This window comes from Microtus ochrogaster, unplaced genomic scaffold (genome assembly GCF_000317375.1).
Source record: "Microtus ochrogaster isolate Prairie Vole_2 unplaced genomic scaffold, MicOch1.0 UNK24, whole genome shotgun sequence".
NCBI classification, from domain to species: Eukaryota; Metazoa; Chordata; class Mammalia; order Rodentia; family Cricetidae; genus Microtus; species Microtus ochrogaster.
This window is the reverse complement of record NW_004949122.1, coordinates 5,012,090-5,032,777: the sequence shown is the minus strand read 5'-3', so window position 1 is coordinate 5,032,777 and position 20,688 is coordinate 5,012,090. Positions and strand designations below refer to the sequence as shown.

Genomic DNA, 20,688 nt, shown 5'->3' with positions numbered 1-20,688 from the left:
CCTCCCTCCCTCCCTCCCTCTCTCTCTCTCTCTCTCTCTCTCTCTCTCTCTCTCTCTCAAGTTCTGGGCTGTCCTGAAACTTGTTAATGTAGACCAGGCAGCCCTCAAATTCACAGAGATCCATCTGCCTCCGTCTTCCAAATGCTGGGATTAAAGGTGTGCACCACTTATACTTGGCCATAGGCTTTAAAATTTGAATTTAATCGCTAACATTTTAAACACTAAGAGACTGTATTTTAAAGTCATGTCAGTTATCAGAGCAGCATTACCTGTTTCCCTTGTCAGGTATGAGCACGAGCCCTTTGAGCAGCACAGCTCCCACCGGGCCTTGTTTTTTGCAGTCATTTGCAGTCCCAGACAACTTTTCTTTCTAATTTGTTGATTTTTGTCATCTACCATTTTATGTTTATGCATATATTCCTTTCTAGATTCTGCAGTCTGTCCCATTCCGTTACTATTCCAAGCTCTTCTGCAGCTTTCCAGTAGGTTTTAATACCATTTGAATTTAAAATTCTTTGCTTAGATATATTTGAGCACATTTGCTCTTCTGGATGAACATTTATTAAAATAAAATCCCACTAGGATGAATTGAAATATGATCAATTTTATTAATATTTGGAGAAATGATAATTTACAATTTTAAATCATCCTATTCAGAAACATATCTCTACTTTTGGGAGGGTCTTTTATAGCTTCCCATAAAGTTCTATATATTTTAAATTTAGTTCAGATGTCTTTCTTGTCAGGTTTATTTTCTAGATATTTAATGACTTTCATTGTTGTCGTGAATAGAGTTCCAGGCAACTCTGTGAGAATTTTCTTTTAGCTGTCCAGAAGTGTGTAACTGGGGTTCTTCCATTTGCTCTCTCGGGCTCAGTCTGAGAACCTGTGAGTGCAGACACCAGCCCTCACCTCACTCTTCCTCTTGGCGTCTTACTGCTTTTCATATACCTGGTTTCCTGCTCTACTCTTTGGTTTTCTTTCTTTTTCTGACATTTGCTAGATTGACAGATGTTTCTTTGTCCTTTTTAATCTTTATTTTGTGTTGTTTTTGTTTTTTGAGACAAGATCTCACTATGTAGACCAGCTTGGCCTTGAACTCGTAGATCACCTACCTGTACCTCCTGAGTGCTGGGATTAAAGGCCCGTGCTACCCTCCCCTTTTTTGTCCTTTAAAAAATTTCCTAGATGGATTAATTAACTTAATTTTCCTTTTCTCTGATTACCTTTGGAATGCTTTAACATTTAACAGCAGCAACACGGGGAGTTTATCAGTGTCTATGAACTCTCTGAATGAATGACAGGGAATCACTGCTTCTCTTTTAAAAATTCTTACTCTGCAGGAGTTAAGTCACTTTATGTTTCCCCATTGTTGCTATATCTTTTACTGCCAATCATCAAAAAGTCAGTTAACTCATACAGGAGAATATAAATTACCATCAGTAAAAATTCTGATGGGGGAATTAATTCTTTCATTAAAATAATTAGTTTATTTATAGCTGAAATGAAATATTGACCATATGTTTTCATGAAAACTAAGTCTTCTAAATAACTTCTAAAGTCATATTACCAGGAGACCCATTAGTTGCAGCTTGAAGTATGCACAGGACAGAAATTCAAGATCAAAATACTGATCTCATCTTCATACTCTATTTGTGTATGTGCATGTGCGTGTGTGTGTGTGTGGTGCACACATGTGCATTCATGCATGCATGGGAGCCAGGTGTATATGTGAGGTTAGTGAACAGCTTATGGGTGGGCCATGTGGGTCCTGGGATGGAAATCAGCTTGCTGGTAAGCATGTCATTTCATTAGCCCTCATCTTCATACTTAATGACTATTTCTTAAATACGGTAGACTTGATAATAAGTGGAAAATGACTTTTATTATGTATGTTTTGTTTCTTAAATACCATAAAGGGCACATTTGCTTATGAAAGGGTGGAGACAGGAGGGCAGGTAGTACCTAAACACATGGCATCTTACAGAACCTGAAGCCTCATTAAAACACTTTCTAAAAGGCTCTGAAGTTACTTGAAGAGGTAAAAGAAGGGAGAAAACAACCAAGGCTGAGAGAATGATCTCTTACCTGTCTTAGGGTGATGACTAATGGAGTACTCATCACATCTAGAGAGAGTCAAATAGTATATATTAAGCTTTAGTTCAAATATCAGTGATATTGTCAGTTTTCTTCAGTGTGATAGTGGCACAAGATTGTGTAGACTATACCAGCTTTAAGGGATGTGTGCTTTACTATTTGAGGGTAAATAAGGTTGATAGCTGCATTTCCTTCCATTGGTTTTGAACCTGCAGATAGAGCGAGCCCCTCTAGGAAAGTGTTCACAGTTTCTGGATCTAGGTAGTGACTATGTGCTTGTGGTGGTTAATTTTATGTCAGCTTGACTGGGCTATCCACTGCCCAGATACTTGGTTAAACAGTATGCCTGTGAGTGAATTGGTAGACAAATAGATTGTCCTCCTATGGTAGGTAGATCTCATCTAACCACTTACAGAACAAAAAGGTCAGGGGGAAATTCTATGCATGCTTTCAACATGGTTTTTTGTTTGGTTTTGGTTAGTTCTCCTATCTTTAGATTTGAACCAAAATATCAGATTTCTAGGGCTTTGGGACTACTATTCTGGGTCTCCACTCAGATTTGTAACTGATAGTCATGGGGTTCCATTAATTGCATGATCCAGTTCATTATATTAATTTTTTTTAAATATGGTGATCTCTTTCTCGTATGTGTGTGTGCATTTGAGTCTTCGAGTGCCTACACGAGGCCCCCTATATATACACACAAATACATTTACTGTTGGTGGTATTTCTTTGGCAAAGCCTAAAACACTGTTTAACACACACACTGAAGTTTTTGTCTGTTTAAGATGTTGGTGGTTGTTTGTTTAATTTTATTTTGAGGTAAGGAAGGTCTCATTGTATAGTCCTGACTGGTTTGGAATTTGCTAGCCAAGCTAGACTTGGACCCCCAAAGATCCTCTTGCCTCTGTCTCTGGAGTACTGTGATTAAAGTTTGGATGTGCCACCATGCCTGGCTTATTTTAAATGTTTTATAATGAAAAGAAGGGCAATTTAAAACAATATATTCAAACCTCAGCCAAAAAGTATTCTAGCTCAGACCTGACCTGTTCTACAGCATGGCCAAGGGATGTGTTGTCTTTGCTCCATTGTGCTTCTGGTCCCCTGCGAAGTCTGACTTTTCTGGAGTGGCAGTGAAGGGTAGACAGTGGATGAGGAGAGAATGAGGATGGTTTCTTTCTCTCTGGTATAGCTATATTTCAGTGCTGGTGCCCTTGGTGGGGCTGACGTCCAAATATAGCCTCTACTTTTCTTTCCTGGAGTGTGTGTGTTTGTGTGTGTGTGTGCGTGCATGCATGTGTGCATGTGCATGTTTTCTTCTTTCTCTTAAGCTGGGACACTTAACAACACAGCATTTATTTTGTGGGCAGGGCATTTTAGTACTGACGTCTTATGAGGAAGTACCCTTAGAAGCTGTACTGCTATGGTCCTCCAGCCATAGACGGTTGTTTTTTTAATTTTCATGAGAGTAAAGCTTATTTTCGTCTCAATGTTCCTAGTTGGCCTGAGCCTATTCTTACCCTGTCACAAGATAGAGGGGCAGATTTCTCTTGCTGCCCCTTTCTTCTCCATTGTGATGTTCACATATGGCTCAGTTCATCTTTGCTATGTGGCAGACATCTTCTAAAACTTAGTGATGCCCTTTAATAGTATCATGCTTGGACAGTAGATAGGTCTGCTAATATTGGCCATACGTTGATGGTGAGTCATTAGAGCTCTTTTTGTGGCAGTTGAGTGAATTTTCTGTCTCTGTGATGGGGATGAATGGACCTGAGTAGCTCTGCCTGGACTTGGCCATGTGGCGGCAGCAGAGTGTAAACAGTGATGTAGACTACTTAAGAACTTTTCCCCCCTTTGACTGGGTGTCATAGTGCACACTCAAGAGAAATAGGCAGGTGGTGAATCTCTTTGAGTTCGAGGCCACCCAGAGCTGTTATACAGAAAGACCGTCCTGAAAAAAAAAAAAGCAATTATTTTAAAAGACCCAAACTGGCAAGACATTCATTTTAGTAAATTCTGTGGATATAAGCAAGACCCAAGATTAGCCCAAATTTAAAGGGTAAAAGTCTCTACATTTTGATGGGAGAAACTGCAAGTCATGATGCAAACATGCAACAAAACAAGGACAAGAAATGGCTGCACTCATTTTTATATACAGCCTGAAAGTGTATATGCATATATCTAAACGTGGTGTGAAGGGCATGAATGTGCCCTGTGATCTTCTGAGCATCAACTCCCTGCATCTTTCAGGTCACCCACTACCTTCCTAGCTTTGATTCATAACTTGGAGAAGAATGTGATTTTTTTTCTTTTTGTTTTGTTTTGGTTTTTGGTTTTTTGAGACAGGGTTTCTCTGTAACCTTTAGAGCCTGTCCTGGAACTTGCTCTGAAGACAAGGCTGGCCTCAAACTCACAGAGACCTGTCTGTCTCTGCCTCCCAAGTGCTGGGATTAAAGGTGTGCGCCACCACCACCCAGCAATTTTTTTCAATTATTTGATAGTAATACATGAGTTTATAATAGAAGTGAAATGTCAAAACACAGACCCTCAGAAGTTGGGTTCTGAGAGCACCTTTTGCTCTAGCTACCTCTGGGCAGACGAGAACAGCAGTGTTTCTGCCTTGCTCTAGAAACCCTGTGCAGACACTCTCAGAGTCCCGTCTCAGGTATTTATAGTGTTTGTTAAGAATTATTGGGGACTGGAGTGATGGCTCACAACCAAAAATATAAGAATTATTGGACTGGCTGGCCAGGACTTCTCTGCAGAATGTGTGGGGCTTAATGAGTAACTATCTTTATTTAAAATTCCAACTGAAATTGTGAAACAAGTAGAAAGCTCCTCTTAATTCCATACTTAGCTCAACTATGAGGAGACAAATAGGAATCATTGCAACTTAGATAAGGATGTCTAGATGGTTGTTATTCTGTGTGGAGTATAGTGGATGGTAACTGCTTTCAAACCTAAATTAGTAAAAATTTATTCAGTTTTCCTTAGAATTTGTACATCTATGCTAATGAGACCACATTACCCCAATATTTTAGAAACATCTGGAAATGATGTCGTGTTGGCACCTGATGCATCCTTTCCCTACCTCATGGTGTCAGATTCAAACATGTTAACCACAGATACTGTCCATGGTTGCAGGTGCTGTGCAGCATCAATTCCATTATTCATAATCCTCGAGCTCCAGTGATTATTCATAAACAGAGCAAGAGAGGAGCCCAAAACTTCAATAAAGATATTGTTCAAGATTGTGGATTTGAACATCTCGTTCCTGTAATAGAAATGTGGGCAGATGAACTGACATCCTTAAAGGTATGTTGAATATTCTTCACACGTTTTGAAAATCTGTTGAACTTGGCTTTTCTTGTTCTTTAACTATAAAGCTAACGATACTTTTCTAAAATTGGAATATTATTGCTTACATATTTTGTTCCATTTTGTTTTTGAGACCAAGTCTAACTGTGTAGTCCTGGCTAGATTGGAACTAACTCTATATAGAGGCTGGATTTGAACACATAAATATCCACCTGCTTCTGCCTCCTGAGTCCTGCAATTAAAGGCATGTGTTACCATGCCCAGCCTTCATGTTTCCAATTCTGTAAATTTGTTGCTATTGTTAAACTTGCCTCCTCTAAAGTTTTACCATAGCAAATGTGTAGACTTTACCTCACTGAGAATCGGTAGTGGTCCCACCTTTGTAGTCTAAGCTCTTTCCTGTTCTGCCCTTTCCCTCCTGCTGATGTCTTGCTGAGCATGTCCTGACCTTTGCACATGCTCAGATGCCGTGTCGTAGCCTTAGTTTCTTTTTAGCTGGGATTGCTTGTTCTGTCTTCACATTTTATTTTTCTTTCTCAGAATTGAGTTTATTTCTGTGTTTGTCTAATTGCTAGAGAAGGTGATAGTTAGCAAGCAACTGGGAAATGAACTGTACTTTCATTTGATTTATAGATCATTGTATATTCTTTATTGTGTAACTTGAGTTCATTACATTTTTCTTGATTGGTTTATTGAGAAGTGATTTGCTATAAAGTTAACAGTATTGCATTTCTTTTTAAATATTTATTTATTTATTATGTAGACAATGTTCTGTCTGTGTGTATGTCTGCAGGCCAGAAGAGGGCAGCAGACCTCATTACAGATGGTTGTGAACCACCATATGGTTGCTGGGAATTGAACTCAGGACCTTTGGAAGAGCAGGCAATGCTCTTAACCACTGAACCATCTCTCCAGCCCCAACAGTATTGCATTTCTGTGCCTTTTGAACTTTAGATTTTTTTCAGTAACTAATATCATACAGAATTCTGCTATAGTTAGTGAAGATATGATTCAGTGACAGTATTTGTCAGCATTTTGTCCTAATACCCGAAGAACCTTGTAAAGAGTGAGTGACTTCTTGGGAACAAAAAGTTTTCTTTGTTCTTATATGCCTCAAAGATCTTCATGTACATGAGTGCTCAATTAATATCCAAATTGTTCAGAATAACTATAGTCCCAGACAACTAGAGGTGCTTTTTATTTGCTTTGTTTTGGTCTTTTTTAAAAAAATAAATTCTTTATTATACACACACATATATATTTTAGTTTCTTGAGACAGGGTTTCTTTGTATAACCACCATGACTGTCCTGGAACTCACTTTGTAGATCAGGCTGGCCTTGAACTCACAGAGAGCTTCCTGCCTCTGCCTCCCAAGAGCTGGAATTAAAGGCATGTGCCATCACTGCCTAGTATTTTTGGTTTTGAGACAAGGTCTTTATTATGCAGTCCTGGGTGTCCTAAAACTCCTTTGTAGACCAGGCTGTCCTAAAACTCAAAGAGATTCACCTGCCTCTGCCTTCCAAGTGCTGGGATTAAAGGTGTGCACCACCATCACCCAGCTTGATGGTTTTGTTGTTGGTTTTTTAATTTATAAAATCTTATCTGCATAAAACTCATGAAAGAATCTTGTCAGTCAGCCTGCATTTTATTTCCTTTTTTTCTTTAGAACTTGGACAAAGCTACATAATATATAAACATTTTTGTTTGAATGACAGTGCTGGGTTAATAATTTTATATGTCTGAGTTTCTCTAGTTTGTTTCTCAGAAAAGGCTGAAATGGAGATTGACTTGTGGAATCTGTCATTTCCCACTCACTGCTTGGCAGAGAGCTCTCTGTAGGAGGTAGCAGTGCTAACTACTGTTCTCCTTTTCAGGAAAGTTAGACTAGAAATAGCCCTTGTCTTTCCAGCAGAAGGGAAAGACTAGATGAGAAAGGTGACAAAGGCAAGAACCAAATTAATAGGCACAGTTGTTTTTCTACGTGTCAGATAACAGGGAACGTGCTGCAAAAATGTGAACATAAAATTCAGACTAATTGGAGAGGTGAAATAATGCTAAAACATGACATTTTAAATAACTATGGCGTATGTTGCTAGGAAAAACTGAGTGCCATAAAGCTGGACAGCTGCGGTGAGGGAATGAGATGTGTGATTGTCCTCCAGGGTCTGGTAGGAGAGGTCACTCTGGTCACAGCGTCCAGGAAAGGCTTACAAGAGTGCTGAGTTCTTGTCACTCTGTAGTTTTCTGAATAGGAGGAGGCAGGAAATTAGCTTTATACTTAGAACGTTGTAAGGACGGCCATGCCTTGGTGGCACACACCTTTAATCCCAGCTTTCGGAAGGCAGAGGCAGGTGGATCTCTGTGATTTTGAGGCCAGCCTGGTCTACAAGAGCTAGTTCCAGGATAGGCTCCAAAGCTACAGAGAAACCCTGTCTCGAAAAAAAAAAAATTATTGTAAGGACACCTGAGGCCATTGACTAGAATTAGCATCTTCTGCTCATGGCCTTTAGGAATGCTTCTATTATTTATAATACAGATTCAGAATCCAGCTTGGAGAGTACATGAATCCCTTTGGTGTCTCATATGGGGAGTTTTTTATAATGTAGAACTTTCTAGTTTTGGGCAGACATATTCCCAGTTAATATTTTTTTCCTTAGGTTTGATTCCTGACTTAAAAGAGAATGATGGGTTTGAGAGATGAATGGAAAAGAGAAATGTAGCAATACATACTATTACTACATGTTTGCCTATTTATTTTTGAGACAGGCCTCATTATACAAGTCTGGCTGCCCTGGGATGTACCTTGTAGATCAGGCTGACCTTAAATTCACAAAGGTCCACTTGCTTCTGCCTCCTAATGCTGAGATTAAAGGCATGTGCCACTAAGCCTGGCTTTAATATATGTTTTATTTTCAATGAACATATAATTATACACGTGTGAGGGATAGTGATATACACACACACACACACACACATATATATGTATATATATACACACATATATATGTATATATATACACACACACACACACATATGTATATATATACATACACACACACTCATATATATATATATTTGAGTAGAATCACTGTTAAGAACATCAGTAATTCTCAGCCATGCTCGCTTTACTTTCCATGCTGTGGTATAGAACATCCCAGATTATTTCTCTTGTCCAGCTCACCCTGACTGCTAACCATCCTGCCTCCATTCCTTCTTACTCAAACTCTTCTCAGGCTTTGGGAACCACTATGTGTCTAACCTTTGAAACTTTTACCTTTAAGTCAGAATATGTGGTATTTGTTTCTGTTTTTATTTCACCTAACGTAATGTCTTCCAGTTCTGTCCATGTTGCAGTAAACGACAGATGTCATATTTTTATGGCTGATATCATCATATACATGTGCATGTTTGTATCACACATACACACACTATTTCTTTTTAGCCAATCATCTATCTTTAGACGCCTAAATTGATCCCATATCTTGGCAATTCTGAGTAATGCTTCAGTAAACACATGAGCGCTGGCATCTTTTAAACACACTTTAGTTTCATTTTATTTGGATACATATCCAGATGTAAGATTGTTAGGTTATGTGGCAATTTTCTTTAGTTTTTTTAGAAACCTCTATGTACTGTTTTACACAATGGCTATACAATTTTCATTCCCATCAATAATAAATGCAGGGGATTCTCGAAAGAATTATGGTCTCCTGTATGATTTCATTTACATAAAATGCCAAGTGTAAGCAAATCCATAGCAGCAAGTAGTGGATTAGTGGTTAAAGAGGCTGGAGGATAATAGAAAAGGACTTTGTGGGTGTGGAATTTTTTTATTTTTAAAATTTGTATGTGTATGAACATTTTGACTGCATATGTGTTTGTGCACATGCATGTCTGGTTCCCATGGAGGTCAGAAGGGGGTGTCAGACCCTCTGGAACTGAAGTTATGGATGGTTGTGAACCATCATGTGGGTATTGGGAACTGAACCTGGGTCTTCTGAAGACCAACAGGAGTTCTTTCTGCCAAGCGATCTCTCCAGTCCTATGTGTGGGACTTGTTCTTGGAAGATGGATAGGTTCTGAAATTAGACAGTGGTGGTATTTTGTGCCATTGTGAAAAGATGCGAACCATCAAATTTCGCTAGTAAAGGTGAGTATTTTGATATGTACATTTTATCTCAAAGGTGCTGCAGAAATATTTAAAGCCTAGGCTAGGGATGTGGCTCAGGGGTGAAGTATTTGCCTTGTGTTTATGAGGGAGGCTTAGGCTCTCTCCAGCACTGATAAAAAACAATCTAAAAAACAATAGAACTACTTAAATAACATTATTGCTTAAAGCATCTAGACTTCTTTTAAGTTGGCAATGATATTAAAATATACTGATGATGATTATATAGCTATGTATTTTTAGACCACCTTATTACTGTTGTTAGTGTTAAAGTACAAACTATTTTATAACCAATAATGCATGTAGTTTCTTTTGTTGTAAAGGATTTGTATAAGTCCTTAAAAATACTGTCTGCAGCACTGGTACCTTGGCATAATTTAAAGAAACCGGATGAAAATGAAGGTGTCAAAGTAGAAGATCTGTTGTTTATGGTAGATGCCATGTTGGAAGAGGTTGAAAACAAGAAGGAGGTAAAACTTGATACTTACATAACTTTACATTTTAAAGTTTTTTTATTAAAATTTTTAATATTATTTCAAATTGTAAACTATCTTTTCACCTTCTTCTTATAGAGCCCCAACATGCCAAACTTTCAAACTTTGCAAGCTATTGTTTCTCACTTCCAAAAGCTATTTGATGTGCAGTCTTTAAATGGAGTCTATCCCCGGATGAATGAAGTATATACCAGGCTTGGAGAAATGAACAACGCGGTGAGAAACCTCCAGGAGCTCTTAGAACTAGGTGATGACCCTTGTCATTTTTGGCACTGATTTAAGAACTATTCTTAATACATTAACAAAAAATAGGTGTGGGGTTTTTGTTTTGTTTTGCTTTAACAGTGTTGCCTTGCTCTCACTGTAGCCAAAGCTGACCTCCAACTCCTGATCTTTGTCCTTCACCTCCCAAAAGCTCCGGTTGCTGATTCTATATGTGTACCACCACACCCCACAAAGTCCTTTTAATTAAAAAGCAAAACAACAACAAACCCACAAAAAGGAAAAAAGGGGATAGGAATATAGCCTAGTTGGTAGAGTGCTTGCCTAGCATGCATGAACTCTGGGTTTGATTCTCAATACTGCATAATCAGGGCATGGTGGTGCACATAGAGAATCCTTGTACTCAGTAGATGGAGGCAGGAGGATTAGAAGTTCAAGGTCAGGGGTTGGAGAAATGGCCCTTCAGTTAAGAGCACTTGCTGTGAAATTATAAGGACTGGAGTTTGTATCCCATCACCCCTATAACAAGCCAGACATCTCCAAATTTCTGTAACTCCAGCTACAAGAATTCCAACACCCGTTTCTGGTTTCCAAGTGTGTAAAAGGACTTGCATACACATACATACATGCATACACACATTCAGATCTTTTTGTTTGTTTTTCAACAACCACCATGTGAAACCACCCTGGCTGTCCTAGAACTCGTTCTGTAGAACAGGCTGACCTCGAACTCAGATCCACCTGCCTTCTGCCACCACCACCTGGCAAATCTTTTTTAAAAATTCAAGACCCTGGCTTAAAACAACCACCCCCAGACAGGGTTGGAAAATGGCTCAGTAGTCAAGAACACATTCTCTGCAATCATGAGTCCCAAGCTGGACATGCTCTGAGGAGAATGGGGACAGAATTGTTGAGGCCCACTGGCTTCTAGCCTAGTGAAGAAAGTGTGAACTCCAGGCTCAAAGAGGTAGTGTTTCTTAAAGAAATAGGCAAAGGGCGATAGAGGAGGACACCCAATGCTTTCTTCTGGCCTCTGTGTTTTCCAAGGTACACACCCCCGTATACTTACACAGACACACAAACATGTAAGCTAATATAAATAAATATTAATCCTTTTCTCCACCAAAATAAAATTAGTAACTGAAGCAGGAAATGTTAGATGAGTGTAATGATTTTGGAAATTCTTTTTTTTTTTTAATATTTTATGTTTTCCTTTCTCTTTTGCAGACAGTTCATCCTCATTGTGTGTGCTAGTCAGCACAGTTGGGAAATTGTGTAAGATAATTAATGAGGATGTGAATGAGCAGATTAAGCAAGTCTTGGGACCTGAAGACTTACAAAGGTATGTATATGTTAGAAATGTATCCAAAATGCTTCAAGTGCTGAGAAGTAAAGACTTCCAAAGCTTTATAAGTTACTTATCAGGAGTGACAGTGTCTGGGTGTCCTGAAATTCTGTGTAGACCAGGGTGGCCTTGAACACAAAGAGCTGTCTCTGCCTCCAGAGTGCTGGGATTAAAGGTGTGTGTCACCATGCCTTTCAAAAATAACTTCATAGCCCTAAAGAATCATATACCCTTGGATATGGAAAAAAATGTCACATGTACTCAAGAAAAAATTGGCAGGGCTTATAAACTCACATAGGGCAGCTGGAGACTCTAGCAGAAACTCACTCCCAAGGGAAGTTACAGAGAGAGAAATTAAAGTCTTTATAATCAGTTCCTGAATTGAACTATGACCTATACTCTTTCTAGGACACTACCAAACTACTGAGTCATTACTAGTCACATACTTTTTTGTTTAGAAGATAAATATTAAGGATTTTTAAAAGATTAGGCACCACTAATATAAAACCTAATATATATATATTTATTATGGGGCTAAGGCAGATGTGTAGCTCAGTGGTAGAGCTTGTGTTTACGAGGCATGTAACTCTGGTTCTCTCTCCAGTAACCCCCACTCCAATAAATAATCCCCCCAGACCGTGAGGCCTTCAACAACTTTCAGCAAACTATGGAACACACACACACACCAACCCCTCACATCATCCATATATTCTGCAAGTTTTCCTGGAAGAACCTGGCAGTGGAGTCTTCTCATATTTAATGTTTTTCCCTTTTGGTTTCTCCCCTCCTTTCCACTGTTTTTCTGATGATGGGAATTAACGTTCAATAGCATACTGGGTAGAGAAGCCTGTTTTTAGCAAATATTCTAAATAAGATGCTTTAAGAAAATAAAAGGAAAATGGTATCCGGGTAAATTGTGATCTTAAAAGGAAAGGATTGCTGTAGTTGATCATCACATTTATATTCAATTTAGCAAGTTAGTTTCTTCTCACTCCGAAAGGGTTTTGTCTGCAACTACCTGTTAACGATCAAATGCAAAAACCCGAAGTTGGAAGCTTTTGTAAACTGTGTATTTTTTAAATAGCATTATCAACAAATTGGAAGAACATGAGGAATTTTTTCCAGCATTTCAAGCTTTTACTAACGATCTTCTTGAAATTTTAGGTAAGATCTGTTGATGGTGGCTGAATCTCTTAAGATGTCAGTGGGTTTGAGAGAAGGGTGTTCTTTAGACACTGGGCTCCTGGTTACTTTAGGTGTTTGGTAGGAAGTGTAAAAAGTCATAACTACTTTTCAGAATTAATCCTCACTAATTAGGATTAATTCTCAGAACAGAAAAAGACAGCTATAAAGAGATAGCAACTATTTCTTTTCTTTTTAAATATTTATGTGTATGACCGTTTGCCTGTATGTATGTATGTATGGGCAGATGCCTGTGGAGGCCAGAGGAGGTGGTCGGATCCCCTGGAAGTAGAGTTACAGACAGTTATGTCTTGTTAGTTCAGGGAACTGAACTCAGGTCCTCTTTCAAGAGCTGAGCTATCTCTCCAGCCCTGTGAGACTATCTTGTTTTGGGGCCTTCTCGTTAGAAATGGCTTATTCTGTGAGACTCTTGGCTCTGTCATTGTGACCCTACTATTAGAGATGTGCCAGGATAAGGGAAAGTCTTTTGTCAGTCAGTAGGAGCTGTAGAATGTGAATTCTGGCTAAGGCTCACTGAAATTTAATGCCTTAGAAGAAAAATCAAGCTCAGAAGGTAGCCTCTGAAGAACCTGAACTGCTTTGTCTGAAAATGCAGACCAGAACCAGCCATGTCCCTGAGGTTTTTTTGTTGTTGTTGTTCTGGGGGTACCATACACCTCTTACTGAACAGATCTCCCAAAAGAAGGGCCGAGAGCACTCCACTCTGAGACTAAAGGGATCAAGAAGGAACACTGTGTTCCTTAAGAAGAAATCAATTCCCAAATCCTTAAGTGGAGACCCAGAAAAGAGATGCATTGTCTGGCTAGGACGCATGTTGGGACCCATGTTGGCTGTACAGATTTAAGAAGTACCAAGGTATCATAAGTGCAGCCAGCTGGATGTGTTACCAAGGTTTTGCTGATGATAAAAATCAATGCCATAGTCAAAGGGAAAATTGCAGATGCTCTATGAAACACCTGTGCGAGGCAGTGGTCACATACAGATAGCTAATCTTGGAGAAGACTCCAGGTGTGTGAGAGCACTCACTGCTATTGCTGCCCTAGGGTTTGAATTTTGTCTGTGAAGTCTTTCTTATTTTTATGAGCTTTTCACTAGAAAAATTACTCTCTTTATAATTTGTATTTTTTCTATTACAGAAATTGATGACTTGGATGCCATTGTACCTGCAGTAAAGAAATTAAAAGTACTTTCATACTGAAAACAAATTAAATCATTTTTACTGTGTAAATTGTATTCTTAACATTCTAACTATTTTAAAGAACTGATCCTGAGACAAGATTCTAAAATGTTATCAGCTCTCAGAATTCATCCTCTTGCCATCGGATCATTCTCAATCCATATAAGTTTTAGTTTTTGATTATTTAATAGAAAGTAGCTGCTAAGTTATTAAAATAGTACAATAACTTTAGATCCCTTATCACTTCCTAAGTAATGCTTGAGTGTTTTAAAATGTAATGGTTATTTTAAGGTAGAGATTGTGCATAGCAAAAGAGACTCAGGGATATTTGTAAATTATAGATACTTGTATTTAAGTTCAAGGCTTAATGACTTGTTGGTCAGAGAAAAAAGAATGTCAGTTGCTTTCTAAGCCCAAGCAAAAGGAGGCCACTGCCTTCCAGGCAAGGGCTAATGGGCATATTCTATTAAGATACCTTTCAAAGCAGAAAGGTAGTGTCTTTGTATTAAGGTAGGAAGTTAATCATGAGTGAAATAGATGATTAGGTAGAATACTTTTCAGAAAAAAATGAATATTTATTTGCAATATTGATGTAATGTACTTTTATAAAGAAATAAAATCACAAATAAAATTTTTGTAGACTTTCCAGATGTAAGTGTTCCTAGTGGCGATATGTATTGCTCATAAATAATGAGTCATGTTATTTCTTTGACCATCGATTCCTCCTTACTGCATTTTAGGTAAGAGTCCTGTTCTCACTGATTTCTGCTTATTCTCTACGCTCTGTATTCAGTATGATGCGGGGGCAGTGTTCTGCATGACATCCATGAACACAAGCTACTCTAGGCTACCCCATGTCCTTTAAAGGTGCCATTCCTACTGGTTGATAGGAATTATTGTCATAAAGTGTTTCTAGGAAACAGCATGGTAGTATGGAGAGTGCCAAAACACAGGCAGGTTCTTTCTTACTTTAAAATTCTTTGCTTTCTTAACCTGTAGTTAAATTTTTAAATACTAACCCAGTGGTTCACAACCTTCCGAATACTGTGACCCTTTCAAACTGTTCCTCATGTTGTGGTAACCCCAACCATAAAATTATTTTCATTGCTACTTTGCAACTATAATTTTGCTCCTGTTATGAATCATAATGTAACTGTCTGTGCTTTCTGATGGTCTTAAGCAAACCCTATGAAAAGGTTGTTAAACCCCCAAAGGAGTCATTTCTCACAGGTTGAGAAACCACTGTAACTAGCCTATAATCTAGAATGTTTAGATGGGTTCGTTAGAAAAAGCATTTGGTTATTCATTTTGAATTGGCAAAATTACTCTTAAGAAATTTCTGTGAGGAAGTTTTTTAAAGATTTTAAAGGATTTGCTTTCATTATTTTTTAAATGTGTGTTTGTGTGTATATGCGTGCACTTGCACATATCATGTGCTGAGTGCAGGTGCCCTCGGAGTCCAGAAAAAAAATACTGAATCCCCTGGAGCTGGAGTTACAACCGGGTGTGAACAGCCCCATGTAGGTACTAGGAACTGAACTCTGGTTCTCTGCAAGGGTACTATATGCTCTTAACCACCGAGCCATTTCTCTAACCCAAAGGCTGGAAGTCTTGACAATGTGTGTAATGTGTATATGTGCATATGCCCGTGTTTGAGGTGGGTTGTCCTGTATTCCAGGCTGGCTTTGAACCTGCTATAGCCAAGGCTAACATTGAACTCCTGAACCTATTTCCACCACCCCCCAAGTGCTAATATTATAAGCATGTACCACCACACCTGGTCTTAGCAATATTTGGGAATAAAAGAAGAAATATAATTAAAAGATCATAATTGGCAGCTAGAGAGATGGCTCAGCAGTTAAGAGTGCTTATTATCCTTCTTTATTACTATTCATGTTCACTGCCTTGAATGTTATTTTGTTCTTTTTGTTTTTATCTATTATTATTATTACAGTTTTGTTTTGGAACTCACTATGCAGCCCTCACTGACTTGGCTTTGTTGATTTTTAGTTTGTATTATGTAAGTGTGCACGCACACACCTATGCCACAACATGTATGTGGAGATCAGAGGATAATTTTCTGTCAGTTCTGGGTTCTGGGGACCAAACTCAGCCTTTACCAACTGAGCCATCTCATAGCCTGGTTCTATCTTAATAACAACTAATTATGTATATGTTATAAATATCAAGTATAATTTAAATGATTATATAAAGTTAACGCCCATGTAACAACCAAGAAATAGAGCACATAGGTGGCTATCCCACACCTCCTAAGTTCCTGGAGGTCACTGTCATCCTGACTTTATGTCAGTCACTTCCTTAGTATTTTAAAGAATTGGGGATTTTTCATGAGCATGCCTAAACCAATATATGTGCCTCTTTTTATAAACATGGAATTATAGTATCCATGCTATTTTAATGTCTTTTGTTTACTGTTATGATTGTGCTGTGCACCCATGTATGCTAGGCCTAAGCCATCCGTTTTCATTGCTGTAGAGTATTCGCCTTTCTCTTGTGCTGAGGTTTGGCATCTGAGTGGTTTCTAGGTCTCAGCTATAGTGAACAACGTGCTGTCAGCACATGTCCTTATGCACATATGCAATATATATCTAGCATATATAGCTCAAACCAAACATGCTGGATCTCAGCAGCAATTGTTTCTATGTACATAGAAAAAAATTCAGTATCTACTCTGAACTCTATACAGTTCCACAATTAGGGTGCATGTGTTCTTGTTCTTGTGGGTGTGAAGAGGTAAACTCCCTGAACTGGGTTAATCAATGAGATACACTCAGTTTAAAAGGAGGGGGTAATATATATATCATCTACTTTAGAAGCTAATGGTAAGACAAAGACACACAGACTCAGAGAAATGCTTGCTCCCTTTACCATATAGGAATGTGCTATTCATTCCAGGCTCAGGCCCTAGCCAGCCTCTGCTTCCTTCATGTCATCAGTTTCTAAGTGTCGAAGAGGAGGGAGAGTGGTTCAGGAATTTCCTGTGAGTACCAACTGAATGGTTTAAATTTTAAAATTCTTTTTAAAAATACTTGAGACGACACTAGTTGGGCAGTGGTGGCGCACGCCTTTAATCCCAGCATGGGGCGGGGGGGGAGGCAGGCCAATCTCTTTGAGTTCGAAGCCAGCCTGGTCTACAAGAGCTAGTTCCAGGACAAGTTTCAAAGCTACAGAGAAACCCTTTCTTGAAACAAACAAAAAAAAAATACTTGACAAAGAATTGTACTGTGTGGCACCCAACCCTAGGATTATCCTGTGGAAGGAAGAGAAAGGATGCTGGCAGTGGAGGGCCTCCGTACATTCTTCCACAGCTCTTGTGAACTGTGTTGGACTTGGAGGCTATAATGACCCCATGGCCAGGCCGAAGAACAGCACAGAAGTTCCCAGTGGACATCTGGCTTGGGGTTAACTGAAAAATGGGGCTCAGGAAATCCTGAAGATCAGCAGGAGGGACATCTGGGATGGCTCTCTTCTGACCACTGGTACCTGGTAACCCAGAACCAAATGTCATGTGATAGGGAACTCTGAGGAGATTCTGCTGGCATCTGTCCCTCTCTAATGTCACAGACCTTTCCATTCATCAGTACAAAGGTCCAACATGCTTTACTACTCCAAAGTCTCCTTCCTCAGCAGGGTGCAGGCTATTACTCCTGGCAGTGTTCAGCACTACTGGGTGCCTGGTGCATCTCAAACCTCTGAAGCATCCCTGGACATTAGCCATGCATCACAGTAGCCACTGCCTTCTTGGGGTCCTCTTACACCTTGCATAGCAACTCACTCACTGAGCATTCCAACACATTCTATAACATTTATTTCTTATCATATACCTCTGCCTTTCAAGTAGCTGACAATGTCCCAAGCTGTCTACAAAATCTTGACAACCTCCTCAGTCCAGGATGATGTTTATCAGAATGAACCATCATTGCTGCTGCCTATAGGCTTTCTTTGGTTGAATATTTGATGTCATGGCTTCAGCCTCCTGCAAATGGAAGAGTGTAGTTCATCTTCAGGAACCCCAGCCATGGTCAAGAATGAAACCATTTATTCTGCTGGAGGGCTGGCAGTGGCGCCCACTAGCTCATATGTGCATTACCCTGCTGCCGAGTCTTTACTTCACCCGGAGCAGCTCCAGCCGACCCCACTGAACTGATCTTACAGCCTGCTGTCGCCTGGCAGCATAAGCAATGCTGCAAGGTTGAAAAATCCAGCCTGACTAGTCATGCATCCCTCCAGAAACTACCAACAGGATTATAGACAACCCCAAAGAGTCAGAGCCAGGAGCGGAAAAGTACTCAGCTCCTAAGAAAACCGGTGAGTAGCCTTGCCTCGCAGTAAAGTCCTCGCTTAGAAACTGGAATATCATCTAGGCCCAGCTGCCCATTTTCCTTGCCTCGACCCCTGCTGAAATCAGAAAAGAAAAGGCTTCCAGCTTTACATATGTATAAATGATGGTCACAAGTCTCACTACTCAGCCACCAGGAGCCTGCCCAAGCTGACAGTTTCCTCTGCTCTCCAGTTCTGGGCCTCTGCTCTTTGCTCCCTGATTCGGTTTCCAGCCCAGCTGATGTCAAATGAGAACCTGAGATGTCTGTCTCCTCCTGTGGGTCCTCCTTGGTTGGAAAGTGAACTGTTCTAGGAAGCAGTTTCTTTTCTACTAGACCCATGAAAATTCACTGGGGATTTTGGAAGTGCCCTCCAATTCTTCGTCTTCCCACAAGCTTGAGCAATATGAGGGCAAATATTGCTAGAACAGCCACCTCTCAGAGGCCTTCCAGGGGTTCCATGGCATCTATAAGCAGATGGAATAGAAAGGAAAGAAAGTGTTCCTATCTGCCTGACCCAGCTTCATTCTCTTGAGAGATCTCGCTCTACTGACCCTTGTACTGAGCGTGCCTCACTCTGATCAGCACCTCACCTCTGTGAGGCCATGGCTCGGCCCTGTGGGGTCTGTATGTGCATATGACCAGAGTGTGCTGTGAGGGTCCCATCAGAATCAGTCTCTGCTGAGTCCATGTCCGGAATGAAAGGCCCTGATGTACTGCCTTCTAGGCTACTTCCTGTGGGCTGTGCACCCCAGACCTAAGTTTGGATATTGAACAGAGGTAGAATTCCTCTATGTACAGCAAGTAAGTACAGTAAGTACCCCTGCCTCTGCCTTCCCTCACTTAGAAATTATCAACTTTGGTTTTGGTTTTTAATTGTTGAGAGCTACAAGTGATTTAAAAATATTTGTATTCAGCAGTCTTGCTGAAAACAACTCTAGATCTTTATTTTAGATTTTACAGGCATGATAGCCTCTGCAATTGTGTGTAGATTTTCTAGACTATATATGTATACATCCATCCAGAATATCTGAGTAGTAGGGGGAGCTGCTCTGTGTAACCACTTGTGCTACATTCTGTGCAACTGGAGGCAGTTCCATTTTTGTGGGTAACAATGGAGACTTCTTAGTGGTTTCTGAGTTAGCAACTGTTAAACATAAAACTGGTTTGTGTTACACAGTTGCTTCTTCCTTGCCTCACAACAGCTGCAATGTGGGGTTGAATAGCATCATCCTTTTCTTAAAGTGGTGTTTGCTACTGTTCATATAAACAGAATAGAAAGTTTTCTTGGACATACCCTTTTCATTTTATTGTCTTTAAGTGGTTCCCTTTGAAGCAACATGCATAGCTGTACTTTTATTTCAAACTATTGGTTACTATTCTAGATTCTAGTGGTGTGCTTCACTGTGTTACACATGAGCTCTTCTGACCATCCTGTGTTTTCTGTTTTCTTGTGTGTTCCTCTCTCCTCACTTGGAGGTGGTTACTTTTTCTTTACAATATCTCCTTCACTACTGATTTGGAAGTTTCATGTTCCAGTTGTGTTTTTGTTGCTTTATTTTGTTGGTCATCATAAAAATTTTGAATATATACTTTGTTATCCAGTAGACAGAAACCACATTGTACATGAAAACTTAATATAAGAATTGCTAACTAATAAAAGGTATTTGACTACTGAAAGGGGAGGTGGTGAAGGAAGAGACTCTTAATAAGAGTACTGAGCAGCAATTTGAGAAAGAAAACACTACCTCCCAGAGCTAAAGGAGAGCAGACAGGGAATGAAACATAGCTAAGCACCTCTGCTGAGCTGGTTCAGACCTCAGAGGCAGCTGCCATGGGGACTACTCAATCCACTTAGCTAAGAATCTTAAGATGGCAGACTGCTGCTAACACAGAACCTGGGAGCATGAGCTACCAGTAAATTATGCCCCCAGACCATTCAGCTAAAGAAAACTGTTCATCAGAGAACAGCTTGCTGTCTTCCTTTTCTCTCCTTGCAGTAGCCCTCCATTGCCCTCTGTTGTTCAAGTCCAGTGTCAATGCTACTTTAGAGATAACCTGAAGCTGAAAGTGTAAGTAACTGACCATCTCACGTTTGAGAACTCACGCTCCCAGGCACTGCTTCTACAGCCATGGCCCTCTGTCTGCAACGGTCTGCTGTGCGTCCGTGTGTATGTCTATTTGTAGGATGTTTTGTGTACATATGGAGGTTGGGAGGTATATGTGTGTGTGGGTACAGGTGAGTCCAGTAGAGGGGATCAGATCCTCTAGAGCAGTGGTCCTCAGCCTTCCTGATGCTGTGACCCTTTAATACAGTAGAGG

At 39.7% G+C, this 20,688-nt stretch overlaps 1 protein-coding gene across 3 annotated transcripts in view; it reads left to right on the top strand.

Moving 5' to 3' along the window:
* Positions 1-14,664, top strand: part of Cep70 (centrosomal protein 70) — a 66,797-nt gene extending 52,133 nt beyond the window's left edge. For all 3 annotated transcript variants that reach the window (XM_013354014.2, XM_005367820.2, XM_026789611.1), the window contains exons 13-18: positions 5,242-5,412; positions 9,909-10,055; positions 10,158-10,326; positions 11,529-11,643; positions 12,731-12,810; positions 13,986-14,664. In XM_013354014.2, coding sequence (XP_013209468.1) covers positions 5,242-5,412; positions 9,909-10,055; positions 10,158-10,326; positions 11,529-11,643; positions 12,731-12,810; positions 13,986-14,047 — 744 coding nt within the window. In that variant the 3' untranslated portion in view covers positions 14,048-14,664. The remainder of the gene's footprint in view (positions 1-5,241; positions 5,413-9,908; positions 10,056-10,157; positions 10,327-11,528; positions 11,644-12,730; positions 12,811-13,985) is intronic.
* Positions 14,665-20,688: the final 6,024 nt, after the last annotated feature.